The sequence below is a fragment of the Calonectris borealis genome, chromosome 1 (genome assembly GCF_964195595.1).
Source record: "Calonectris borealis chromosome 1, bCalBor7.hap1.2, whole genome shotgun sequence".
Taxonomy (NCBI): Eukaryota; Metazoa; Chordata; class Aves; order Procellariiformes; family Procellariidae; genus Calonectris; species Calonectris borealis.
In genome coordinates this window covers 120,038,863-120,063,629 of record NC_134312.1, presented here as the reverse complement: position 1 = coordinate 120,063,629, position 24,767 = coordinate 120,038,863, and the positions used below count along the sequence as shown (strand labels likewise).

At 44.4% G+C, this 24,767-nt stretch overlaps 1 protein-coding gene across 5 annotated transcripts in view; it reads left to right on the top strand.

Annotated features, from left to right (window-relative positions):
* Positions 1-24,767, top strand: part of PSMG1 (proteasome assembly chaperone 1) — a 42,167-nt gene that overhangs the window by 4,638 nt on the left and 12,762 nt on the right. For 2 of the 5 annotated variants that reach the window (XM_075172758.1, XM_075172748.1), the window contains exons 5-6: positions 769-967; positions 5,690-5,791. In XM_075172758.1, coding sequence (XP_075028859.1) covers positions 769-967; positions 5,690-5,791 — 301 coding nt within the window. Of the gene's footprint in view, positions 1-768; positions 968-1,887; positions 2,025-2,750; positions 2,939-5,007; positions 5,162-5,689; positions 5,792-6,145; positions 15,535-24,767 lie in introns of those variants that run through there. The other 3 variants (XM_075172766.1, XM_075172738.1, XM_075172729.1) reach the window with 3 other exon arrangements.

The following is a 24,767-nucleotide window of genomic DNA, read 5'->3' as shown; positions in this document are numbered from 1 at the left end:
GTACCATATACAGAAACAGGCGAGTTTCTGTAATGTTTACTAAATTCCCTATTTCCTTACTGATCATAAATCTGAAGAGGACAGTGTAAAGGGAAGGTGCAGGTTTATCATGCTTCTGCGCATTTTGACATATGTTCTTTAAAAACAATGGAACACTGCAGCATGTTGGTGTTTTGTGACAGCACGCAATGGATCCAAAAGTACGTTTTGTACAATGTTTTTGACACCCTCTTCTTTGAATTTGAGGAGGACTGTGGAAAAATTAAGGTTCTCTTTCTCAATTCAACTTGAATATAATTAAATAAAATCTGAGTCTTTAAAATGTCTTTAACTTTTTAAGTACTGTAGAACATCTGGGGAGCACAATTTCAGTTTCAAATGTCTTACAGCTTAGCAAGCTGCCTTCCTGTCATAAGCAGCCTGGTTTTATTTGGAGTCCTTTTTCTTTCTACAATCACCATTAGTAAAAATAGCAAGTCTTAATATATTTGCAGGTGAATAGAAAGTGCTGAAAACCTAAAGCCTCTCAAGAAAATCAATAGACACGGTAAATATGTTAGCTGTTCTTTTGGGTTTTTTTATCTCCATTCCAAGAACAATGCATGTGAAAATTCTGCCTGAAGGTTGTGATTCAAATTTTAGTTAGTCCTGCAAACCTGAATGAAACCGCCATTTGCATCTGCACTGAAACTGAAATGAATCTTTGTGTTTTTACACTGTTATTGTGAGAAGATAAATTCTGCTTATGTATTAACATTTTTATTTCAGGTTTTCGGCTGTATGCGAAAGGAGGGCTTGCAAGTAACCATTCTTTCAACATGTCCTGTAGCTGATTATAAAACTCAGGAATCCACTTTAACACTTCCATCTCCGTTCCTGAAAGCCTTGAAGACAAAAGAATTCAAAGAGCAGGTCTGCTGCCCACTGCTGGAACAACCTAACATTGTGCGAGATCTTCCTGCTGCTGGTATTTTGCAATTCTAATTATTTACAAGGCTGCTGGTGGCAACGCAAAATTCACTTTGAAGAGCATCCTATTGCAATTAGAATTTTTACTTTATTGTGTGAACCGGCTGACAAGTTAGGTTTTTGAAAAATAATTCTTAACAGTTTGACATCTTACATGTTGCCGTGTAAAATAGGGACAAATTTCAAAACCACCCACAAATCTTTTTATCGCTTATGTGTGGAACATAAGTACTAGCAAATTCTTCAGTATAGCCTCACAAAGTGTATTGTATATTGGGTTTTTTGGGCATTTTATTTACAAACTAAATATGTTTTAGTAAGAGTTACTTTCATCTGAGCATCCAAACTGAGGCTCATAAAGTCCTTTCCGCATATTACGGGTAAAGTGTACGTTTCACAGTGCTACTGATCAACCTCATGTAAAAGTTAGATTCAGTTTTATTATGTAATGTAATAAAAACCCGAGGCTTTTCATTATAGAGTACCAAATTAGTGGTAGCATCATAAGGAAAAACTTGTCTGGCAGGAGCTAAAATTGGGTGATTTTTCTAGAAAAAGTTTATCTTGTTTGCACTTTGTTTTGCGTTTTTATGTTTGGTTGTTTTTGGGGGGTTTGTTTTGGTCTCTTTTTTTTAAGAGGCTCATATTATTTTTTTTTTTTACTAATAATACAGAGTTTCCAGTTAAGGTATTTGCCAGGAAGAAATATCAACTGCATTTTACTAATTTTTGGTGGTTTATTTTCTTGCATACCTGAGGAATGAGGGATGGCTGGTCTAGCAGTCAGGATCTTGAGTGGTTAGTTTATAAACTTTCATGCTTTTGAAGTTCTGGCCAGATCAAATGTGATTCTATACACAGAACTGAGATTCCTTCTCTGCTGAATGTAACACACATTTTCTTTTGACTTGTATTTAGTTTTGAGTTATTGTCAAGTATGGCAGATTCCTGCAGTGTTGTATCAGTGTTACACTGATGTCATCAAACTGGACACGGTTACAATTGAAGCGTTCAAGCCTCTGCTTTCTTCTAAAATCCTAAAGAGTTTAGTCAAGGTAAAATTGCATATTAAAAAATTAATGGGAGGTTTGGTCTATTTTGGTCTGTCTTTCATCTCTTGCTTTTTGCTGTTAATGTGCCCCTATGAGGATTCCACCTGAAAAGGCTGATACATGTAGTGTACAGAAAGGTACAGACTTTATTGGCAGAGGACAATGATTTCTGGTATAGTACCTGCTGTAACTATTTACATCTGTTTATAAGTTGCTTAGCTACTAAAGTGAAGGGTTTGCTTCTTTCTGAAACGTTTTTAATTGAAGTATGGTTGGTTCAAAACACTCTCTTCAGTTTTGCAAATTGAACTTACATTTAAATGACAAGAGGTTTGTGTGTACTGAAGTATTTATTTCAGCTTTAAACGTGGGAATTGCGAGTTAGTTTTCATTACTGGTCTGCTAAATAACTCTTAACAGACTAGTATGTAAATGTTTAAACTCTGAAGGAAAACAACATCAAATATGCAGGCTCTTCCTCTCATATACAATCGAGGAGGAGTGCAAATTAGCAAATCCCATTCTGTGGTTGAACTGCAAATTCATTTGGAGCCTTTAGCAGGTCTCTGGATACCTTCGTTCGGAAGACCTGAGTTTTACTCGCAGTTAACATTTTAATCAAACTGATACTCGGAGTAATAAAAATTGGAATAGAGGACAGTGAGGCTGTTTTGTTTTGTTTTGTTACCGGCAATGTAGCTCATGCTGATCATCTCTTCCTTTTCCTAGGATGTATCTGAAAGCACAAAGATTTTGAAGAAGTTGCTGACAACCAATGAAACTCACAATAATATCTATATCTAAAGAGGACATTTGTGACGCAGACTGCACTTTCGTAAACTCCAGTTTCTTCTGTAGAGGACATTTTGAATTGTAGTTGTTTCCTTAAAAGTGGAATAAATTCCAGTAGATTTTTACTTCTGCACTCATTTTTATTACTGTCAAATTCATCACTACGAACGCATATATTTCTTCTGCGTGGCTTGGGAGACTTTCTTCTGGAGCGATTTTAGGAAAGATATCTTGAGTATGAAATGCAACTTCTTTTTCTCCTCTTGCAGGGATTGTCTTATCTAAATGTATACCTTTTATATGTAAAAGAGGAAATGCAGTTAAGGAATTCTGTCTGTATCTAATGAAACACCTATTTTTGCTTTATTTTGAGACACAAAAGTTTTCCTAATGTTCGATCCTCTTTAAAGATTTGTCTGTGATGGAGAAATTACGCTCTGCATCTTTTCACATACATAAATGTATAATTTTTTGTGTGTGTATGTATGAATGATACATACTGTGCACATACTTTTTTTTGTATATGTGTTGATACAAAATATAGTAAGTATGGTAAATACCTTCAAAAGACTTACTGGTGGAAAATAATTTTAAGCTTGCCTTACAGATTAGTAGGAGGCAGGAATGTGGAGCTGATTTGAACTGCCTGGGAGGGCTGTGACTTGGATTCACGGAGTAGATTGTCAGAGGTGTTTAGGATGCTGCCGCCCGCAGATCTGGCAGGAAGAGAGGTGTGCCCACGTCCAGATGCTGCCGCTCCCATTTGCAGTGCCTTGCTGAGAGCTCGCCTTTGTTGGCAGTTTCAGCTTCAGACCTTGAGCAGGCGCCGTAGAGGCGCAGGAGCATTCCCTGCTGTCAGATTTCTCACAGTGGTGGGAACCTCTCACGGTGAAACGGGGTGGTAGGCTCGCAGGCGGCTTCAGCTGGATTTGCCAGGGCAAACGGATCTAATATATCCACTTTAAAACTCCAAATTGCTGGCAACAGTAGGAATAGTACAAGATCTCTTATGCAGAGTATGTGATTTTTAGAGGAAAGTACAAGTTCAAGTTTTAAAGTGTCTTAAAAAATTCTCTGAAAGTTGGTAACAGTTTCAGCAGTGTATTTAAAATATTTATTAGGATTGGCATGCAGTTCTGACTTGTTAAATTAAACAGAGGCTATATACATTTTGTTTAAGAAAATGGTGTTGAAGATAGTATTTCTCTTGCTACCAGGTAATTTGCTGGTGGTGTCACTGTACAGAGATCTTTAAATAGCTTCAAAGTTCTGTACTAGGTTTAACTTTGACTTACACTGGATGCCCAGTGGACATTTTTGAACAGTGTGTTCCTTTAACAGAACTGTCATCCCTTCAGGTTTGAAAGTGGTCGGCTTAGTCAACACCCATTGAAGCAAGTAACCCCTGGCTTCAGCAGGCCTGCTACAACTTCTGGTTTTGGAAATTTTTAACTGCACGCTGTATCGCAATTTCAACGGTAGTGGAGTATTCGTGATGTGGATATCAAGTTGTGTATCAGTTAAGACATTGATTTAAATTTCTGTTGATGTAATTACAGATAAGCAAGCAACTGTTGCTTTAAGTGGTACTGTATTTTGGAACAAACTCTGAAGCATGAAGTGTAGGACATGGTTCCTTCTGGGTTGTTTTTTCCATTTCTGTGCGGCATTTTAATTAAAACCTGTTTGTATGCATGATCTGAGCTGAGAATTCTGTTGCTCTGAAAAAGCTGCAGTTGGCTGCGCCATTTTCTTGCTTGCGTACTGAACATGTTTGATTCATAATAAAGTACATAACAAGAAATATCTTTAATAGTAAATACGCAGGCTTTTATAGGAACTGTAAATATACTTCTAGTATTGTTTTTATCACCCATGCAGTTTGCAATGTTTCAAAACAGTTGTCCATTGAAGTATAATTCAATTTTTACTACCTGGGTTTATGCCGAGGTGTGAGGATATTCTTAAACACCTTGAATAAAAGTGGCAAACAAAACACTAGCAACTTGGAAGATGAAATTAGAAAGACTGAAAACTGGTGTATTGGCAGAATGCTCCCGAGGCTTCAAAGGGTGTGATAGCTCTCCGTAGCTGGAAATGTTTACGTAGGATGTGGTGCTTTTTCTGTTGGATACTATTGAGCTAGTGGTTTCACCCTGTGTATCCAGGTATATTTCTGTGATCCACATTACAGATGAGGCCAAGCTTTGTGCAGCAGTAATTCTCTCTGCCGTGAAACTATACGGGCCAGGGCATGTGTGCACCGTATACTCAGTAAGACTCTCCCTCATCAGTGTCAGCTGGATTATGCTTTGTAAATTTGAAATGTCAGCCTCTTCCAGTACACAGTAAGTACTACAGGGCAGTGAAAGAAGATATTTTAATTTAAAATTCCTTCTATCTTTTTCTGTAATTTGATGTATGAAGTAGCTCATATTCCCCCCTTAAATAGTTCTGGAAGCATCATAATGATGCCTGAGTATGTCATAAGATGTGAGCATTGGCTGAAGATTTTTTCATGTTTGAACATTGCTAAGTTTCAGCTTTTTTTTTTCTTCAGTGCTCTCCAGTATCTAGTAAGAGCCTGCAATAAGGCTTTCTTTGTTTCTAACAGCTGCTGTTTTTTGTAATACTTGTAGGAGCGTATAACCTTAAAACTCTTTTGTCAAACGTGGCAGATGGCTTTAAAAGCTTTGGGGGAAGAAGTGCATTCTTGCCTGCATGTCTGAAATGCTATTGTATAAGACTTGTTTCCTTAAGGTATTGGGCTAAATGCAAATAATGAAACCAGACAGAGTAAACTACTGGACTGGAAGAGTTTTCTTTTTCCAGTTTTCAAATCATCCAAGCCACTTGCTACCCATTTTTTTTTTCAGATAACACCGAGCTGTCTTCTGCTGAAGAACGTTGTCTTCCAAACCAAGGACACAGCTTCTTCTCAAGTCTAATCTGCTTTATCATGCTGCAGAATATATTTGGTAGGCAGACGTGTTCGTTCTTTGCTCGAAGGCTCTGACTCAAAGGTGATGTGCCTGACCTAGTTCTTAAGTCCTGGAATGGCGGTGCTCTTTAGTGAGGCTCCTTAGCTTTTGGCTTGTAATGTGTTGGTGTCTGTGCAGTTCAGGTCACAGGTGTATGAGTACAGAACTGTACAGACATAGTTAGAAGGTAATGTCCAAGCCAGGAAATCTGGGTTTTATTTGAATTTGTTACAAAACCTCCATGTTTGAATGCCCAAACCAGCAATATTGCTGCTATTCTGCTTTCATTTTCCCTGTGGTTGTTGTGGTCACATACAGTGCAGTGACTCTCCAGTAATAAAATTCTTGCAGTCTTTTGAAAATCCAGCATGAAAACATTATGTCCTGGTCTGGTTCCTGAGCACTTCTCTATCCCATTATGTTCCTTCTGAATTTGACAAATGTACCAGTTCTCCTTGCTGCGCAATTTCTCCTTCCTGTGTGCCATCAGCAGAAACACTGGTACTGTGCACAAAAGCATGAGCCCAAATGTTCCTGTTGGAGCCCTTTTGTGGCACTAAAGCAGGGGATGTCAGAGCTCGTGTCCCGAAGGTTGCTTTCTGCCTACCTCCCGTCCAGTAACGTGCTCCCTGAACCCTGTTTGTGTACCTCTGTGTTCCCACTGCACAGCAGAGATGAGGTAGAAAAGAGCTTTATTCTTTCGTCAATCCATCCTCGACGCCAACACATGATGCACATCTCTTCCCCCTTCCTATGTGAAGGTCTCCTCATCTTGCTGCTTGGCTCTAGCAAACAATTTCAGTCTTCCTCCTAGACTCCAGCCTTCTCATACTAGCAGCAAATATCTTGGGCTCCACCCTGCAAACTGCTTTGTTGCCAAAGCCTCAGAGGAAGAACCTCACTTATGACATGTAATTTTAACAATTTCTATGCCAAAAACTGTACTGAAACATTTGGGAAGTCAAGTAGGCAGAATTTAGGAAAATCCTGGAAGTTTGCCCTATAAACTTTAATTCAGTCCCCACCCAATGTCTGAAGACATTTGCATCTTTAATTGCAACATTAGGTGCTTTTTCCCTGGATGAAGCTACCCTGCTAAAAGGCAGTGTTCAGTTTCAACAACACGGAGGGGAGGAAGCTCAGGATGAGATTGCTGGTTTCATTTCTCCTCCGTGTTGGAGAGGGTGATAACTGAGGCAAGTGAGTACTCTAATGGCCCGTAAAGGAGGAATTTGTTTGTGCCTCAACTTCAGGCAAGAGTTTCTTTAGTAATGCTGGGCAAGGCCTGTAAATGACAATTTTGACATGCAGCTGGTGTCTGTATATGTTGTGGGTGAACAAGCTGAGGTGCCTGTAACCTGACTTGCTGATGTGTTGAGTGCTTGCAAGATGCGTTGCAAGAACAAAGCTGGATCAGGATGCTGAAAGTAGAAATAGAATTCTTATAGTGAAACTTGAAAATGCTTGAAATGTTGCAGGTAATGAACAAGATTTTTAAAAAAGGCAAGCATTTTGATCAACCTCAGGTGTTCTTTCTGATTTCTTTACATGTTCTGTTTTGTGTCTAAAACACTGAAAAATCTAAATGAGCTAAGAATGAAATGAAAGTAGGAGAGATTAATGATTTTTTTCAGTGCAATCAGATCTGCATTTTTTTACCCTTTAAATATTTTAGACTAAGTTTTGACAGCTGCTGCACATAACAGCAACCAACATTAATGGGCACCTCTATCCAGCTGAGTGAGATCAGAGCTTTGAGGTAAGACTTTCTTTCTTTATAGGAAACACAGAGATGCTGTTGATAGGTACCCTAGAATAGTTGATGAGCAAAAGTACTTGAGAATTCCATACAATAAATACTGTGGGAAACCATTAACTCGCAGGGATAAAAATGCTAAGCACTTTTTCACTTTGATAGCAGGGTATCCTGAGATGTCTTCAGTGAGGGAAGAACACCATAAACCCCGAACAGTATGTATGTGGAAGAAAGTAAAAGGTTGAATGGCAGGTTCTAGTCCCAAGTTTTTTACTTTCAAATAATTGTATAACCAAACGTTTAAATGTTCTTTGTATGGGATGTTATGTACTTGCCTGGGTAATTGCTTTAAAGTAAAAAATGTTTTGTAAGAATGGTGATGTACCTTCAAAGGGCAGTTTTTTAACATAAGCATTTACTCAAAAGACCATGGGTTCTTCCCCTGTGTCTCAATCAGATGATTACAGCGTGCTTTCATACACTAACACCGCTATATTTCTTATGTTCTGGATTGATACTTCAATTCTTCTGTTAGGTCTGATTTGGACTTGGATCCCTTTTCATGGTCTACTGAAATGAAAACAGTCTTTTTTCCATCAGCTCTATAGACTTTAAAGCCAATCTGCTGCTTCGTAGGGAATTAACAAAAGGGGGAATAAATGGAATAGAGTCACAATCACTAAAGGCAGCAATTTGATTACTGAACAGATGAGTGGTGAATGTACAGCCTCGATTAAAAAAAAAAAAAAACAAAAAAAAAACAAACAAAAACACCAAAACACCTGTCAGTAGAAAGGTTGTAGCTGGAAAGTTGTATGAGAACAGCGGCAGCCAGCATGGAAAGGTGAGAGCACAGTAGAGAAAACCTTAGCACTGACCATCCTACAAAATTAGGGTTTGAGGCGGTTGTTGTGAAATAAAAGTAGCTTGTAAGGTGGGTTAGCTATTCCCTGCTGGCCTGAGTGACGTTCTTGCAGGTCATAAAGAATGCCTTTGTGCTGCTCAACTTAACTCTCTTCCAAATTCGATTGAGAAGATATTTTTTGTGCAAAATAAGCACAGTGAGCAAGTACAAAATACTGTGGCTGGCTATTTCCACCCTTAAATCCTGGAGGCCACTTGCAAGAAGCCCTGCGGATGCTGTCAGAAACAAGTAGTTCTTTTGTTCATTACTAAGAAAGTGCTGGTGCAAAACTCTTCACCCTGAAACCAGAATTAAGAGTCCCCAACGTAGCTCCATCAGCTTGTTGGTTTTTTTTTCCGCGTGGCAGGAAGCAAGCACATTTGAGCTAACCTAGTAATGCCATGTGTGAGGAGATGCTCTGCAATAGTCGATTCAGTAGCAAAGGCGATTCAGCACCTGCCCTTACAGTTTTTACTTTTTTATGTTCTTCCACTTCTCTATGAGCTGTATGAGAGTCTATGTGAGGAATATTTACTTTTAACAACTATTGAAATTTAGGAGGGTTTTTTTAACAAAAAATAATTCAATCTGTGGGGTTTTTATAAATAGACTTATACCCAGGTGTTGTGGGAAGCACATTTTCTATCTTTATGAATGTGAACTTCGTCTCCTACAAGGCTTGTTGCAGAGATCTTGTAAGTAAAAACCAAGTATGAATCCCCACAGTTCCCAGGTGACACCCTGTCTGGCACGTAAAGAAATTTTGGATGGTGGAGGTTTGTCTAGCATAATTTTCAATGAAGGTTTTGTTGGCTCTAACTCTGAATGCTCTGTTTTGTGTCCTACTGGACAATGATCCTATTATTTGCTTTTCTGAGTATCCCAATATGGAGGTGACTGAGAGGTCAGATAATCAAAACTGCAGGCTGGTTTGTTCTGTGGTGACGCTGCTTTCTAAGGCTCATGTAAATTTTAGTTTTTCACTAACTTTTTCAATTAATTTAATAATTGTCTTTAAAAAAAATCTGGATGGAAATATTTCTACGAGTCAATGCTGGAGATCAAATTTCGTATCTGCTCAGTTCTGAGATGGTTGTTGACTCTTTTCTGATTCAGGCTCAGCTGTGTCTAACGTTATTCTACTTCAAGCAGTAAGAGTCTCGTACTTGATGTGGTTTCCCTGAATGCGCTCAAAATTATGCATGTTGGAAAATAAAACTTTTAGGAACGGGATGGCTCACAGCAGGTGGGCCCGCAGCATGAGGCTCCCCCTTCACCGAGTATCATCCCAGCTCCCCTTCGCACATGTGCTATTCCCTTTCCCGATTGTGGATTGTGCCTTCGCAGGGCTCACCTGCAAGCACAAAGACGTACGCCGGCTCTTAGGAAGTAAAGCAGCAGATGTGCTAGCTGAGATCTCAGACCCAAAGAGCTCAGGTAGTGCTGTGGGGTGCTTCTCAAGGCATCCACTTCTACACCATGGGACAGAGGGAATCGACTAAGGCGTCTCTTTTTTGTCGCAGCAGTATAGCTAGTGCTTTCCCCAAAGAAGGTGCAAAAGTTCCTGCGCTAAAAAAACCCCACTTTCTGTGGTCTTCAGAGCAGCCCGGTAAAACCACAGGCTGCAGAAGTGGGTTTCCATGTTGCACATACTGGTGTGAATCAAGTACTTCCTTCCAGCCAGGACCCAAACTCCCCAGCCGTGCCCCCAGAGCTCTGCACCACGTCACTGCATCAGGCAAGAGGTTCCTGTTCATTCATTAAGAAGCATCTCACTCAAAATAGGAATATATACTGAGTCTTATTCAGTAAAAGTAAGTAGAGCACTTTAATATCACATTTATTTAGCTTTCCCTCATTTCGCTTTCACAGTACTTTGAGAACAAAAAAACAGGATCAAAAGCAGTTGTTTGACTTTGTATGTCTCAGTTTCCATTCTGCATTACACTTCCAGCGTGCACTTCAAGTTAGACGTTAAAATTAAGGTCGGTTGGTAAAGGTCTTGACTTAATCAGTATGGGGTCGAGAAAGTAATGCTGTAATGCTCATAGAAACCGTCTCTTGTCTGAAAGGAAAGTAGCTTGCCTTAACTTTTTACACCACCTCTACCTAGGGGGTGCTGCTAAGTGTTTCTGCAGAGCAGCCTGCTGCCACAGCTGTGATGCTGCGTAGCAAGTCTGTAATGTTTTGAAAGTGGCCTTCAATGTTTGAACTTCCAGCAAGCCAGCCTTGTGTTTTCTAGTGTTGACATGTGGCTTCCAGACTCTAAAATCCAATACATGTTATGAAAATGCATGAGTGTTGAATTTAAAACATATTTTAATAATTTGGCCACCTGTACAATATCCTAATAATCTTAAAATAGAGAACTTGAGATCCTGTGTAAAATTATTTGTAGCAGATGTTAAATCTTTGGTGTATTCTACACATTTACACGCTGGGGGACAGATATTAAACATTACCCTTACAAAAATAACCCAAAACATATTTATTTCAAAGAATTAGAGTGGTTCATACCAGGAAGTGGGTGCAGGAAGATTCGTCCATTGTTGTGGTTTGTTTTAAAGGTATGCTCAAAATGAGATGGAAAAAAGTTTCAGTCATTACTGCAGTTGGACAAAATTATTTGAGTGTTTAAGAGATAAAAAGCCTTTATTTATATTTTGTTCCAGCAACTTCCTCAGCTGTTATTTTTCTAGCCCAGCTTTCTAGGTTTTTTTTTTTTTAGTACACTTCAACTCTCTGACCTTACAGATATAATTATGGGGCACTAAATCCTACATGTCAAACCCATTCTCTGATGATTGAAAAATTACCTTCTCAGTTAGAACTTAAGAGCCAGAAATGAAAAACTTGCTGGCAAGAGGCAAACTGTGCTGGTTTTGGCTGGGGTGGAGTTAATTTTCTTCATAGTAGCTAGTATGGGGCTGTGTTTTGGATTTGTGCTGAAAAGAGCGTTGATAACACAGGGATGTTTTAGTTACTGCTGAGCAGGGCTTGAACAGAGTCAAGGCCTTTTCTGCTCCTCACCCCACCCCACCAGCGAGCAGGCTGGGGGTGCACAAGAAGCTGGGAGGGGACACAGCTGGGACAGCTGACCCCAACTGACCACAGGGATATTCCATACCATATGACGTCATGCTCAGCATATAAAGCTGGGGAAGAAAAAGGAAAGGGGGGATGTTCAGAGTGATGGCGTTTGTCTTCCCAAGTCACCCTTACATGTGATGGAGCCCTGCTTTCCTGGAGATGGCTGAACACCTGCCTGCCGATGGGAAGTAGTGAATGAATTCCTTGTTTTGCTTTGCTTGAGTGCGCAGCTTTTGCTTTCCCTATTAAACTGCCTTTATCTCAACCCACGAGTTTTCTCACTTTTACCCTTCCGATTCTCTCTCCCATCCCGCTGTGGGGGGAGTGAGTGAGCAGCTGTGTGGTGCTGAGTTGTCAGCTGGGGTTAAACCATGACACAAACGTTATAGTCTGACATGACTGGGTAACAAGTCTCTTTAGTAGCAAAGTGAAGTGCTGCTTTTAAAGATAGAGGCATTGTTGACAAGCAAACGCTAGCTTCAAGTGTGCAAGCTCTGAATTGGCTTCAGAAACCATGCCCCTTCTAAAATCTGAGTATGTTTTGGGTTGTTTTTATTTGCCTCCTGAGGTTTTGAGTTTACCCTATAACTATGAGGGCTAGACTTTTCCTTTCTTTCTTTGCAAGAACCTTAACTTTCATCCCAAAGTCACGTGTTTCCAGGAGCTAGGACTTTCGGAAAATCACTAAATGTGTCTAACCCAGCAATAAAAGGATGGCAAGCCCCTACTCACTCCCTCAACTACTGTCTCTTTCTCTGTAGGAAACAACACTTCTGGCTTCTTCAGTTTGGAATAAATATCACTTTATACACTTGCCCCACTCTTCCACTTTCCCTTCTGCAATTGTCTTTCTTGTCCACCTCCCAGCCTGCCTACTCTTTGCTGGCATCCTCCTCCCTCCTCGCCCATCCTTGCATTTCGGACGTTTTCCAGCCTCAGGTGTAGGGGCAACCTCTAGACTATGTTATTCTGTGGGAAGACTCCCAGCCTTTCCCCTGGTGCTGCCGAGTTGATTTGTGCTGGCAGCGATGGCAGTAAGGGCAAATTCTGGAAAGAAAAAGTTGATGGAGGGCTGTTAAATGCAAAGATTAACTGCTAGGTTGTCAGCAACTGGTAGGGCAGACCCAGGGGGAGTTGCTGCAGGCTTTCTGTTAGCATCTGCTCTTTCTTTCCCTCATCATCTGCCACCAGCTGCTGGGAGATGGGGTGCTGACTGGGACCTCGCTTTGACCAGCTTCAGCTCCTTTGATGTTCCCAATGATGTGGAGCTGGAGGAGCAAGTGGTGGGCACCACCTCTGAGGTGGGAGCCGAGCAGTGCCGTCCCTGCCCTATTGCAGCCTGGTACTACTATTTCCCACAGTAGGAAAGCGTGGTACGGTCACAGAAATGGTGTTGTGGCTCTCAGCTTGAGATCCTAACAGGGTTAGGAAAAAGAACCAAATTTTGGAGAGAGACCACTGGTTGTAGAGGCTTCAGTTTTGCATATATTTGTCCAAAGACAATTTGGCCATAACTGTTGGAAGAGCAGAGCGTGCACAGGTCTAACTGGGTTGTCTCACCTGCTTCAACCTCAAGGAACTAATCCAGGGTGAGGAATGAACAGGCAGGTGCTCAGTCTCGGGCCAGAGTTGATGTGTTTTGCTTAAAGAGCAGAATGGAATACTCTAGAGCCTGTTGACTAATTAAAACTAGTAGTTTTCCTGCATTTTCTGAGTTTACAAAGAAAATGGGAGCATCAGTCAGTGAACTATGCTGACTGGTGTGGTTAGGGGTTGCCACTGAAAATCTGGCTTAGGGAGTGAAAAGTATGAGTGCCACTGCTGCTGGGGCTCATAAAGATAGGCCTGGTTGGCTTTTCCTGCAGGAGGTGTAGTGTCAACCTGGATGTGACCGTTCTGTTTCTGGAGGAGACCGGGGCATGGGCGTTACGCACGCAAAAAATGTTTGCAGCTGGAGACAGGGATAGGGCAAACTTGTCCTCTTTTATCATAAATCAGTGCAAAACTTTTTTCGCGATTAGAATAAAAATGCATCGTGCAGTAGCTTTGTGGTGGCCAAGGTGATGTTGAAATATGTGCTAACCTCTGCTTTATCTTGAAATAAGCTAAAACTCATCTCAAAGGCTTTTTTTTGTTTTAAATTATGGTGAATGTGAACATAAATGTGTATATATGGACTTACATATTCACTTACGGATTTTTGACATGTAAACATTAATTTACAGTTACTGAGATTGTATTGAGAAGCCTTTGGACACTTATCGCTTCTGATCCTTTGACTTGAATAAGTGTTATTTTTCTTTTGAAGGCTGGGTTATTTAATCAGGTAGATCATCACAAGCAACTGATGGCCAAAACCTCTGTTTTGATTTCTTGGCTATATAGTTTAGCATTAAAGATGCCTCTTAGGGCTTGATAAATGGGAGCTGTAATGGCAACTGATGAGCTTCAAGTCAGTACTGTGCATAATCCACTTCCCTCAGCTCCAGAGCGCCAGCCAGCCAACCCAAACAGCGATTATAAAGAAAAAAAGCAAAGGTCCAAGGAAATGGCACACAGACAAGGCCAGTAAATGCACGGGACTATTACTCATTTAAAATGAAGGGACAAAAAAGGGAAACTGGGTGATTCAAGCATCAATTCCTGTCCTGACTGAGAACTGCCTGGCTTCCGTCCTGTTCAGTCGGGATTCAGGAGCTACCCTAGCGTAGTCTTGGATCTCTGATGGATGTGTGGCATGTCCGGGTTTCTCTGGACACCTCTCTTATCCTCTCTACCTCTGATGTTTCTCAAACGTTTTGGATTTGGCGCTTATGCTCAAACCCTCTGAGCAGGACACGCGCAGGCACCCGCACCCGGGCAATCATGGACCCAAAAGGTCAGGGCCCGGAGCTCACCCCCAGCATGCCTGCGGGCTAAGGCAGCGCTGTCAGGGGCTTCGTGTTTCCAGCAGCGCCAGCCCTGGTGTTAGCAGCAGGAAGGTAGCGGGGTGGGAGCACGCAGGAGTCTTCCTGCAAGGGTCTTCCAGGAAGAGTGAACGGAGTGTTTGGGGCTAGTCAAAGCTGTAATGAAATGTATTATTTTCCCAAGAGGGTTTTTCTCAGAGTCAGTGTAAATGCCACTGACTTCTGTGGACTTTGGAACAGTCGTCCTTGTGTGTAAATCGTATATGAATTTAATAAACACAAAATCACTGCTTTGGTCTTAATATTACTGAACCGGCGAAACAGTTCCTGAACTGTCACCAGCAAAAAGGAAAGCTATAAATCTTGAAACGTTAATGTGGAAAAGCTAATGCCTTTTCCACAGACAAAAGTTTAAAAAAAAATCTGTTCCCTCTATCTTTCAAATCATAAAATTAAGAAATGAAAAATCAGTTAGTAACTCATGGGATGAGAAAACAAGGGATCTTATTCCTAAAAGGCCATAGTAGCATCACCTATATATAATCACGTGCTTTATCTCTCTGGATACTGCTTTTGCACAAAATGCTTCTGTTCTGGAAACATTTCAGCAGCTAATCAGCAGTACGAAATGTGGCCTTGGTGACTGTCGGGTTGCTGGATGGACTGTGCTTCGGCGTGTTCCATTATTTCCTCCTTCTTTTGCCCTCAGAATTGAAACTGAGTATTTCTGTTTTTCTGCTTTACTGACTCAAGCAAAATAACCTTGGAAAAATGAGTATTTTGGGCCTATGAAAAGCATGAAAAAATTCTGCTTTCTCAAAAAAGTGAAAAAAGGAATTTAAAAGGTTTTTTTTAATTGAAAAGCTTAATTTGTTTAGAGAGAAAGTATTCGTTTTCAGTGGGTTTTTCAAATTTCGTTCTTTAAATCCAGACAAATTTGCGATTATTTTTTGTTTTAAAAAAAAAGAAAAAAAATCAAAGGCATCAACGCAGTCCAGGTTAAAATGTCCTATGTGTGTGTGTGTGGGTAACTTCTCGTTCTTCTGTCAAGACGATGAATAAATTCGTCCTAAATTCGGGGAATCCTTCCGATTTCATTCCCCTGTCGGTTTGTTCCCCCCCCTCCCCGCTGTTTCGCCCGGGGCGGGACCCCCGGGGTGACATGGCGGCAGGCCTCTCCGCAGCGCCGGGGGGCGGGGCCGGGGGCGGGGCGAGGCCTGGGGGGGGCGGTGCGGCCGGGCGGTGCGGATCGCAGTGCGTCCGCGGGGCGGCGCCGTGGTGCCGCGCCCGGCTGTTGCGGGGCTGCCGGCAGCGCGGCGGCCCCGGGGCGGGCGGCCGGCGGGTGCGTCGGGCCGCGGGCCGCTGGGCAGGAACCGGTGCGGGAGGTGGCGGCGAGTCTCGCCGGCGCCGCCTGAGGCTCCGGCCGAGCGCGGGGCGTGCGCCCGCAGCAACGGGTCGCCCCGTTTCCCCGCGGGACGGCGTGCCCGGCCGCGGCGCCTCAGTGGGCTGCGCCTCAGCCGGCGCCGCCGCTGGGGCCGCGGTTCAGCCCCGAGTAAGGCCCGGACGCTCCGGAGCTCGAAATGGTTTTTCCCGAATGTAAATATTTGCGCTTTGGGCGGGTTGTGTGTGACTGCTCTCGGGAGGCAAAGCGGCCGCAGGTTTCTTTAACAAGGTCCCAGCCGTTGGGGATTTTTTTTCCCCCTTTTTCAGGGTTTTGGGGGCCCTGGGTTTTGCGGGGCCAGCTGCAACGCTGAACCAGGAGAGCTCTGCAGATACATCTGACTGGTAACGCCGGCCATCTCCCTGCCGCCATCCCAAGTGCATCTCACGTGCGCGTTTTCCCTCTCCAGCTCCTCCAGTATTTTATCTAAAACCTGCCGGTATGTTAACTATTTTAGTTATTTATCAGCACCATCCATCAGCAATTTGCTGTTGCGATTGGCACCGATTTTACAGCGCTCTGCGTTTTCTGTTGCCGTGATAACATATATTGTGCCATGTTTTTAGATCCTGGCCGATTTCCCCATATGGTTTCCATATGGGAACATGCTGCTCTTGTTAGCCACCTTCGAAGCGGCCCGTCAGCCAGGTCCCCGCTCAGAAACAAATAAATTGTCTAGTGTCTACTGTATTTCCTTTCAGGCCGCACTCTCCACTTTAAACTTGGCAGCGTTTCAGAACAATCAAAATCCAATCAGCGGCCGTGCTAACTCCATATGTTTTATTTCCAGACTACGCGAGGCGGAGGAAGCTGAAACTATTTTCGGCGTGTAGCAATGTTTGGGGTGACATGCCACAGATCGCGCTGCACGTTTTCCGCTGACTATTACCCAAAGCCCCATTCAGTGAAGAGAGGCGCTCGGGTTTCGTGCAGAAAGCTGTGGCCGGCCAAGTGCTGCAGATCAAATTAGTTTTCCTGGAAAGTGGAGCACCTCTAATAGAGAATGAAACGAATGTAAACTACAATTAGTTCGATGTGTTGGAAATAGGCCGGAGTCCTCTGGGGCTGAGCGTTACAACATAAGCAAACTTGACAGGTTACCTTTTTTTAAATGGTGTTTTAAATGCGGTGATTACCCCTGTCACGGGTCCGTGGGCATGTTGGGCTGCGTGCTGGAGTCCAGAAGTCAGTCTCCTTCTGCCTCTAAAAACGGGGCAGCCTGCGTCTGGATGTAAAATAGCATGTCGGGAGGAATGCGTGTGCATAGGCAACAGTAGTTGCCTGGCATCCCTCTGGGATCAGGCTTCTCCCCGCGAGTTTGAGCTGTGTCTGTTTATTTTGCCCTGAAGTGTCCTAAAATAGTTGGCAAGTGACGACTGCAGCGCCTGACCTGTGTTGCCAGGATCGCCCACGTTCGGGGCAGCTCCCCTGCCCGTGCTTTATGGAGGGTCAGGTTGGTGGCTGCGGTCTTGCAGCACCCCGCATCAGAGGTGGGTTTGGTCCTATGCAAGGCGCCAGACGCAGCGGCAGGCAGCAAAGAGGGATGCGGAGCTGAGGAAGGATGTTGCTTAAAAGCAGGCAGGAGGTACGAGGCGGCGTTGGGACTTGTGCTTGCATCTCTGGAGCACAGAGACCAGGAACCAGCACTTAGAACAAATTGTTCCTGCTCGGAGAAGTGCTCATGTTACGGTGCGTAAGGGGAAAAGGTCGAGCAAACATGAGGAAGACTCACCTTGCACACAGGAAAACCAGTCCTGATCCCAAAGGGGTCACAGTTCTCACTTAGGGGCATGCAAGGAGGAGAGTGAGAGGGTAGGTTTGGGTTGGTAGCAACTCAAGCACATGTTTTCCCCTGGGCCAGCAGGGTAAGTAAAGAGTTGCAGACTGATTTCACAGAGGCTGAAAAGCAGCAGCAGTCTCATTTCCCAGCGTGTGGCCCTGTTGCGTTGCTCTGTTTCCCTCTGGCTGCGTGTTGCGAGTCTGGTGTAGCGCAAGTGAAGCCCTCCATTTTGAGATTTTTCCTGAAAGAGAGTTGCAGCCCATTCTGCGAGCGTACAACAGAGTGGGGAAGCGCTGCCAAAGTGCAGGAAGCACCAGCAGAGCTGTTGAATGTTAATCCAATATTTAATGTTCAGTGGGTTGCCAGTAGTTATAAAACCGTTCATATGGTTTGATGGCTGTATACAGCTTTCCGTGGTTACTTTACATCTGGCTTCAAGAGTGACGGATTTGAGAATACCACTAGGATGTCTGTTAGGAAACACTGTGAGGCCTTAGGAAAGGCAATAAACCAAGATTTGTCATTGTCAGGGAGCTGGCTTGAAGGATGCTTTGAAAAAGCACTCTGCGTGACCTTCGAGTGCAGAACAAAGTCAAGCTCCCAGGCATCAAAGTAATGCCACATGTCAGGAAAACCCGACACGTATGGAAAGCCTAGAAGGTGATAGCCAGCGTGAGGCAAATGTGCAGATCAGCACTAATCAAGTGAGTAGTAATGTTCCAGTGAAAATAGCTGTCGGACTGTTCAGCTGCAGCGTTCGACGGCACAAAATGCCGGCGAGCATGAGAGAAGCAGCACACAAGCGAAACTCCCGGACCCCCTCCTCTTCCCCAGGCTCTCTGGAAGGAAAACAGAGTGCTGCGCACGCAGCTCTCCCCTCCGGAGAGGGGAGACCGACACGGGGTGAGAGGGGTGGGTGATGCCTGTACAGTGCTCCTGGAGGGCTGGGGGCTGCAGCGGCGGAGAGCGTGGCTGTGTTGATTCCTGAGTGTGCTCACGACCAAAAAAAGCTTTGTTCAGGTCAATGACGAGGCAGGGTAAAGGAGATACGGGGGAGAGGGCTCAAGCAGATAGTTCGGGTATCCTCAAACTGGTAATGTTTTGGGTTCAAATCAGAAAACCATAAAGGCTTTGGGGCGACAAAGTAGGCAAGACTAGTGCCTACATCGGCTTTTTCTAATTTTTTTTTCCTTTGGAAGCAGAAACGTCCTTCCTAAGGCGTACAGACAATTTTTACCAGGTAAACTTTCACCTTTTAAGTGTGAGCGTTCATGTGACAACTGAGGGGAGTGCAAAGCCAGCTTTGGGAGGACAGAAGTCCAGGGGAGTTTGGGACACATGAACACCAGGGGCTCAGATCTGTCAGCAGCAGTACCCAGTTCTACAAGAATTCGGAAATAAAACAGAAGGTTTTTTTTTCTTCATAAATCTCCTTTTTCTCATTTTGTTACTCAGTCTTGTTCACCTCCTGGGTTCAATAAGCCTTTTCAAGCTTTTTTTCCTGCACTTTTTGAGTCTTTCCAATCTTTTCTAAATCCCGACCCACGTCCTCTCTTTGTGAAGCATTTTCTGTTCCTTCCTCATTACCGCTGTTATTTGTTTTTCACAATTGCCTTGCAAGCTGTTCCTTCCTTCCCTCCAGTTTTCTTGGTTTATTTGCACATCCCGGCTTGTTTTTGTTTCTGGAAGGAAAAAAATGCAGAGGCTCACGTGAAGTATTACACAAAATAAAAGGTACGGTTTCCATCATTGTTCAGTAGTTAGCTGCTTCATCATATGCTTAAATTAACCCTCTGAGTCGTCCCGTTGATGCTTTCGAGCTTCACCCGTTTCCTGGAGCAGCGTTAGCGGCTGCAGCTGCCTGCAGGGCCTGTCCCCGGCCCGTGCGGGGGGTGGGACGTCTCCTCTCTTCTTCTTCTTCTTGCTTTCCTCAGTAGGATGTTTGCTCCCTTGGCCTGTAGAGGATGGCTGTTTCGACAGGAGCAGATAGGAACAGGTCATAGGGTTTAATATTTTTAATTGCGTTTTAATTTAATTAATTTTTAAAATTTTAATCTGGCCAGGGTGAGAGTGTTGCATCTTTCCCTCCCTTCCCCTCCCAAACACTGAATGCAGAAAGAGCAGGATACATACAGAGCATACATGCAGAAAGAGCAGTCTAATAATACAGTCCAACAATCTATTTCCCCCATTTTTTTAATCTTTTCCATTGTGTTTAACCTAGTGAAAAGAACAGATATAAACCATTTTCAATTCTAAGATGAATTAATTATAATTTTATTATTTGTTGTTAATTCAGTTATAAAGCATTAAGCTGAGTTATAAAGCCTGAAGCTGAACCCAGAAATCAAAGTGGATTTTGAGATGATTTTTATGGCTGTGTGTAATTTCCCTGAGAAAACCAAGAAATTAAAGTTTTGGGCTTTTATTATCCTCTTTTCCCTAGTGAGAAATCTTTGCTGCCTGCACAGGGAGATTTGAATAGAGTGAAGGAAAGGCAGAAGTCGTCCCTCAACACTTTTGTGGTGGGAGGAACTGCCCGGGACATCTCTTGGCCCGAGAGATGTTGAATATGAGAAAAGAGCAGGAATCGCTAGGAAGCAGGAGGGCAGTGTTGCCACATCATACGAGTTTAAGTGCTGTGGTACTCGCTGCTTTAAACCCCTACATCTCTGTAAGTGGCGATATTTAATGCGATGGAGCCCTGGCGTTTGCTCCCTGTTCCTCAGCTTTGGGTCCCTGCTGGGACATTTCTTTGTGAAATGAAATCGCGGTTTACGACGCACATCCACGAGTCAACGTTTTTCTTTCTGGCAGCATTTGAAGATGGAGCCGTATTTTGTTTTTGTCTATAGTACAGAATGATGTTCTCACCAGCAATCTTGTTCACATTGGATTTTTGGTTTTACAGATTATGCTTTTGAGCAACACTGCTCCAAAGTGCACTATTAGCATAAATGCACTATTTCTAATTGTGACCAAAATGAATTTGTTGAGTTCCTGCAGAAAATACATTTAAAATAGAAAAAAAATGAAATAGGACCTATGTCATTTATATGCTTTTGCCAGAGATTTCATTTGGGGGGAAAAAATAAATAACCTGCTGTTCAGTGACAGCATTTTAACTCACGCTAAAAATAATATATGAATTCAAATAGCTGGCCTCCAGCCTGTGCGCAAGCATATACTTAAGCACGCTTGTGCATACCTATTATGATAAGGCATATTAGACTGATTTATAGAATTGTTTTGTTATTTTTTACTTGCTGCAAAGTGTCAATTTTACAATGATTCACATCATAGAGAAACAGAAAGCCAGTATTTGAAATTATTGTTGTTGTCTTCCTGCTTAAATTCCCTTCAGTACTGGTGAAATCGGTCAGAACTTTGAGTTTGACCAAATGATCTAGGGTTGGGCGTTCAAGGTCGCATTGACTCTAGTTATATTTTCCTTTTTCAAATGGGTCCATGATATATTTGATATTTGACCTGGATGTCCCACAAATTTAGATGCAGAGCAAAATACACATGCAAATGGGATAACAGTAAAACCTGGGAAACCTTTACAGCTTATTTAGTGCCTCCAAGTGTGTAAGGTGCACACTGAGTAGAAATATAAAACTAACAAGCAAACCTTCTTGGGGCCCAGCCCTGAGATAGGATGCGTCTTAATGCTTGAGGATGTAATCGCTGCGCTCACGCCACACAGGCAAACCAATCCCGTACCTGGTGAGCAAATTTTGAGGTGAGCACAAAGAATCAACTCTGAGTTGAAGTGGCAAAAGGTAATTTTCAGCACCAGCTTTTCCCCCCGTGGGTGCTGTCCTTCTGGGCTTGGCGGGGGTGTTGGCACTCCAGAGGTTGCCTGAGTTCAGGACTTCTGGTTGTTGCTTTTGCAGGTGTGGTGAGAACTTTGGAGTGACCAGCCAGGGGCTGTTAGCAGGGCCAATGAAGGCTGTGGCAGAACGTAGCTGTCTGGGGGAACGGGAAATTTATATGCAGGATATATAGAGAGAGACCAGAAGTCCATTAAAATGACAGGTGCGGACAGAGCGGAGGAGAGAGGGGGAGAGCCAGCCATGGCAGTTGGGTTTTCTGGCTGGGACATTTCAAGCCAGAAGAAGGTCTAATCGGAAGGTCAGGATCAGCAGCTGAGCTCCAGCCTTTGTTGACCGGGCACTTGTGCTGTACGCACCGCCTTTCCCTACAGACCCTCAGACAAGATGGTTTGTCTTAATTTTCCCCCGATTGTCCCCCTCTGTTTTTAAGAGCACAGTCTTCATGGTAACCCCATGGTTCCTTGCTCCCCTAGGGTCCTGCCGTCTCCCCCTGTCTCCCCTGGCTGCTATTTGATATAAACACAGTCCGGATGCTTTGGTGAGCTGGGACCCGGCCATGGTGGAGATGAGGGGTGGCTCCGCAGAGCTGAAGGAGCGACTGTTGCAAGAAAGGGTCTGTCTGAGGTATGGCAGGCGGCACTCCGCGTTTGTGTAGCCCTTCCCTCTTCTGCACGCTGGAGTAAAGCACAAATCATGTGTCTCCTTCCGTGAGGGCCTGGCCAACAACAAATGGCGTGAGCATGAGCAAGGGCAAGGGAAGGAAAGTGACTCAGGGGTCGTCTGTCCCTGGATGTAAGGATGTAGCAGTTGCACTTACTGTTAGTGAACCCAAACTGTAAGAAAAGGGTGAGTCGGTCGCACGGTTGTTGAATCGTTCCTTCTAACATTTGCAAGCGAGTGAAAAGTTTTGGAAAACCGGGGAGGGCTCGCTCTTGTCTTTTCTGCAGAAAGCGTCTAAGGGGATCGGCACCCCTGGGAGAAGGTAAACCTGATCCTGGCAGTGTACTCATCGTGCCTCCTCGGTGGAAGCATTTGAAGGGGATCCTTAAGAACGCAAACTGTTTTCAGCAGAGACGGTGCGTTTGGTAGCCTGTCCTGACAGGGGAGAAGAGCTGAACTCGCTCAGAGGGGCTCGGTGTTCAGCACCTTCCTTGTGCGACAAGGACAGGAGAAATCATAGAAAGGTTCTGAATCTATTTTTTTCAAACTTTTGTTTTGTTCTTGGTTGTGTTCCTGTGGCTTCTGGTCACAGCACCTCCTCCCACAAGTGAAAGTGATGTATGAGCCGGAGCTGCTTTAATGAAAGGGCTGTTATGGATCTTTTTTTTTTCTGAGGGGTCTTCAGCTGTTAGGACAGCCGGACAAACAGCACCAAGGGATCCTAATAGACTCGTATCACACCAAATATCGTGATGTACTGTCTCCTGTGCAGGCATTTACGCCAGTGCCAAGCGAGCAGCAGAGGCCGGGTGTCCCTGGCGCCACTGAAGACGAGTGGGGGACGACCGGCCACTTCCCCGAGCCCTGGCAGGGCTGTGGTAGGGCGGACGCTGGGAGCAGTGGGTGTCCCTGGGGCCCCGAAGGAGGCAGCCGGGGGCTCGTGGATGCGGCTCTGGTGACCGGCAGAGCCGGCCGCCTCCGGCGGTGGGCGGCTGGGCTTGCTGGGGAGGCTGCCAGTGGCACGCAGGCGGTTGCCGTCTGATGTCGATGGGCCCCTGGGGAGCTGTGGGGTAATTTTAAGAAGTAACTTCTGAAAAGTGACTAAGAAAAGGAAGCCCCGTGTTCACTGAACGAATGAACGAATGAACAAATGAACAAATAAAGGAGTGAATGAAAGAAGAGGGTGCGCAGGGGCTGCAGCCCCAGGGGCCTGAGCCTGATCTGTGAAAATTGATCCGGTCCCTGCTGCCTGGACTGAATACTCTAGCAGTGACCTGGTGGAAGGCTATGGCCAAACTATCTCAGAAATACTATCCCTGAACGTTTTGGGTGTTAGAGAGGCTTGCTAAGGAATTGCTTGGGCTTTTGTAGTCCACAGCCACAGAGTTTAGAGAGGAGAGGGCAGAGCCAAGAGGACGCACGCAGCAGAGGGATGCTTTTGTCCCCGCAGCTTTGTGAGTAGCCGCCAGCTTTGAGGACGCTGCCAGGGCGAGGGGTAGGCATCCAAGCGAGGGCGTGGACTCCCAGCCCCAGGAAAGGTTACGCCGGCATCGTCAGCCCTCCGCCCTCAGCCCAGGAAGGGGGAGGCCGGCAGTGCAGGCGTCGACTTGTGCCCCTTGCACCTTGCCAGGACAGAGGGACGCCTGGCAGTGGGAACCAGGTGGCGCTGGGGGCGGGAGGGTGCATGGCCCTGCCCGCCCCGGGGTACGGGCCTCCTCTCGGTGACACTCCTGGCCACCTTTTTCCCCATCCCCTTCCTTGGTTCCCTGTGCTATTCCCAATCCTTACAGCTGCCCTTTTTGTCTTGTCTTTTTCAGCCCTGCTGCTAAGCCTGGAGAATGGCAGTGCTTGCCCCATCGTCTCATCTCCAGAGCCCGGGCTCCCCTGCAGGGCTGCGAGGGGCTTATGGCCTCTCTGATGGTTTTGCTGTATTTTTGTGTGTCCCCTATTCGGTGTGAGCAGCGCTGGGCCCATGGGCTGTAAAAAAATGTTAATGGAAAGAATGTGTTCCACACTGTTGATTATTATTATTTTTTAGTGCCTAACGCATGCTATTTTGAATAGCAGCAATATTTTTGAAAATGTGTGTAAAGTGGGCAGGGAGACATCTCATTTTAATGCTGTAAATTTGCCTTTCTGTATAGAGAGAAGAACAAACAGCAAAACTCTTCACCGGTTTAAATCAGTGCAACTTTATGGCATCTGTGTCGACTCTTCTTCCACCAGAATTTGTACTACGACCCTAGGATGCAGCAACGGAGGACAGGCGTAACATGAAGCATTTGTATTTGACACAGCAAGTACTGAGGCTTAGCCGAATAGCGGTCGATGTATTGTTTGGGTGGCTTTCAACATCCCAACCAAAAATAAACATCAGTCGTGCTTCTCTCTTCACTGCATTGAAAAGCAGCCTGTAAAAAAAAACCACCCCGCCGCTTGCCATCCTGTACGGCAGTGGCACACGACCTGCGAGTCAGAGACGCTACCTCATGGTACAGGGGTCAGTGACAGTAAATCTGCCGGAGACGTGGTGAGTGATGGCTCCGAAGGGAGAGCAATCTGGCTGCCCCAACCCTGGCGGCCGGCGGGCTTGGCTA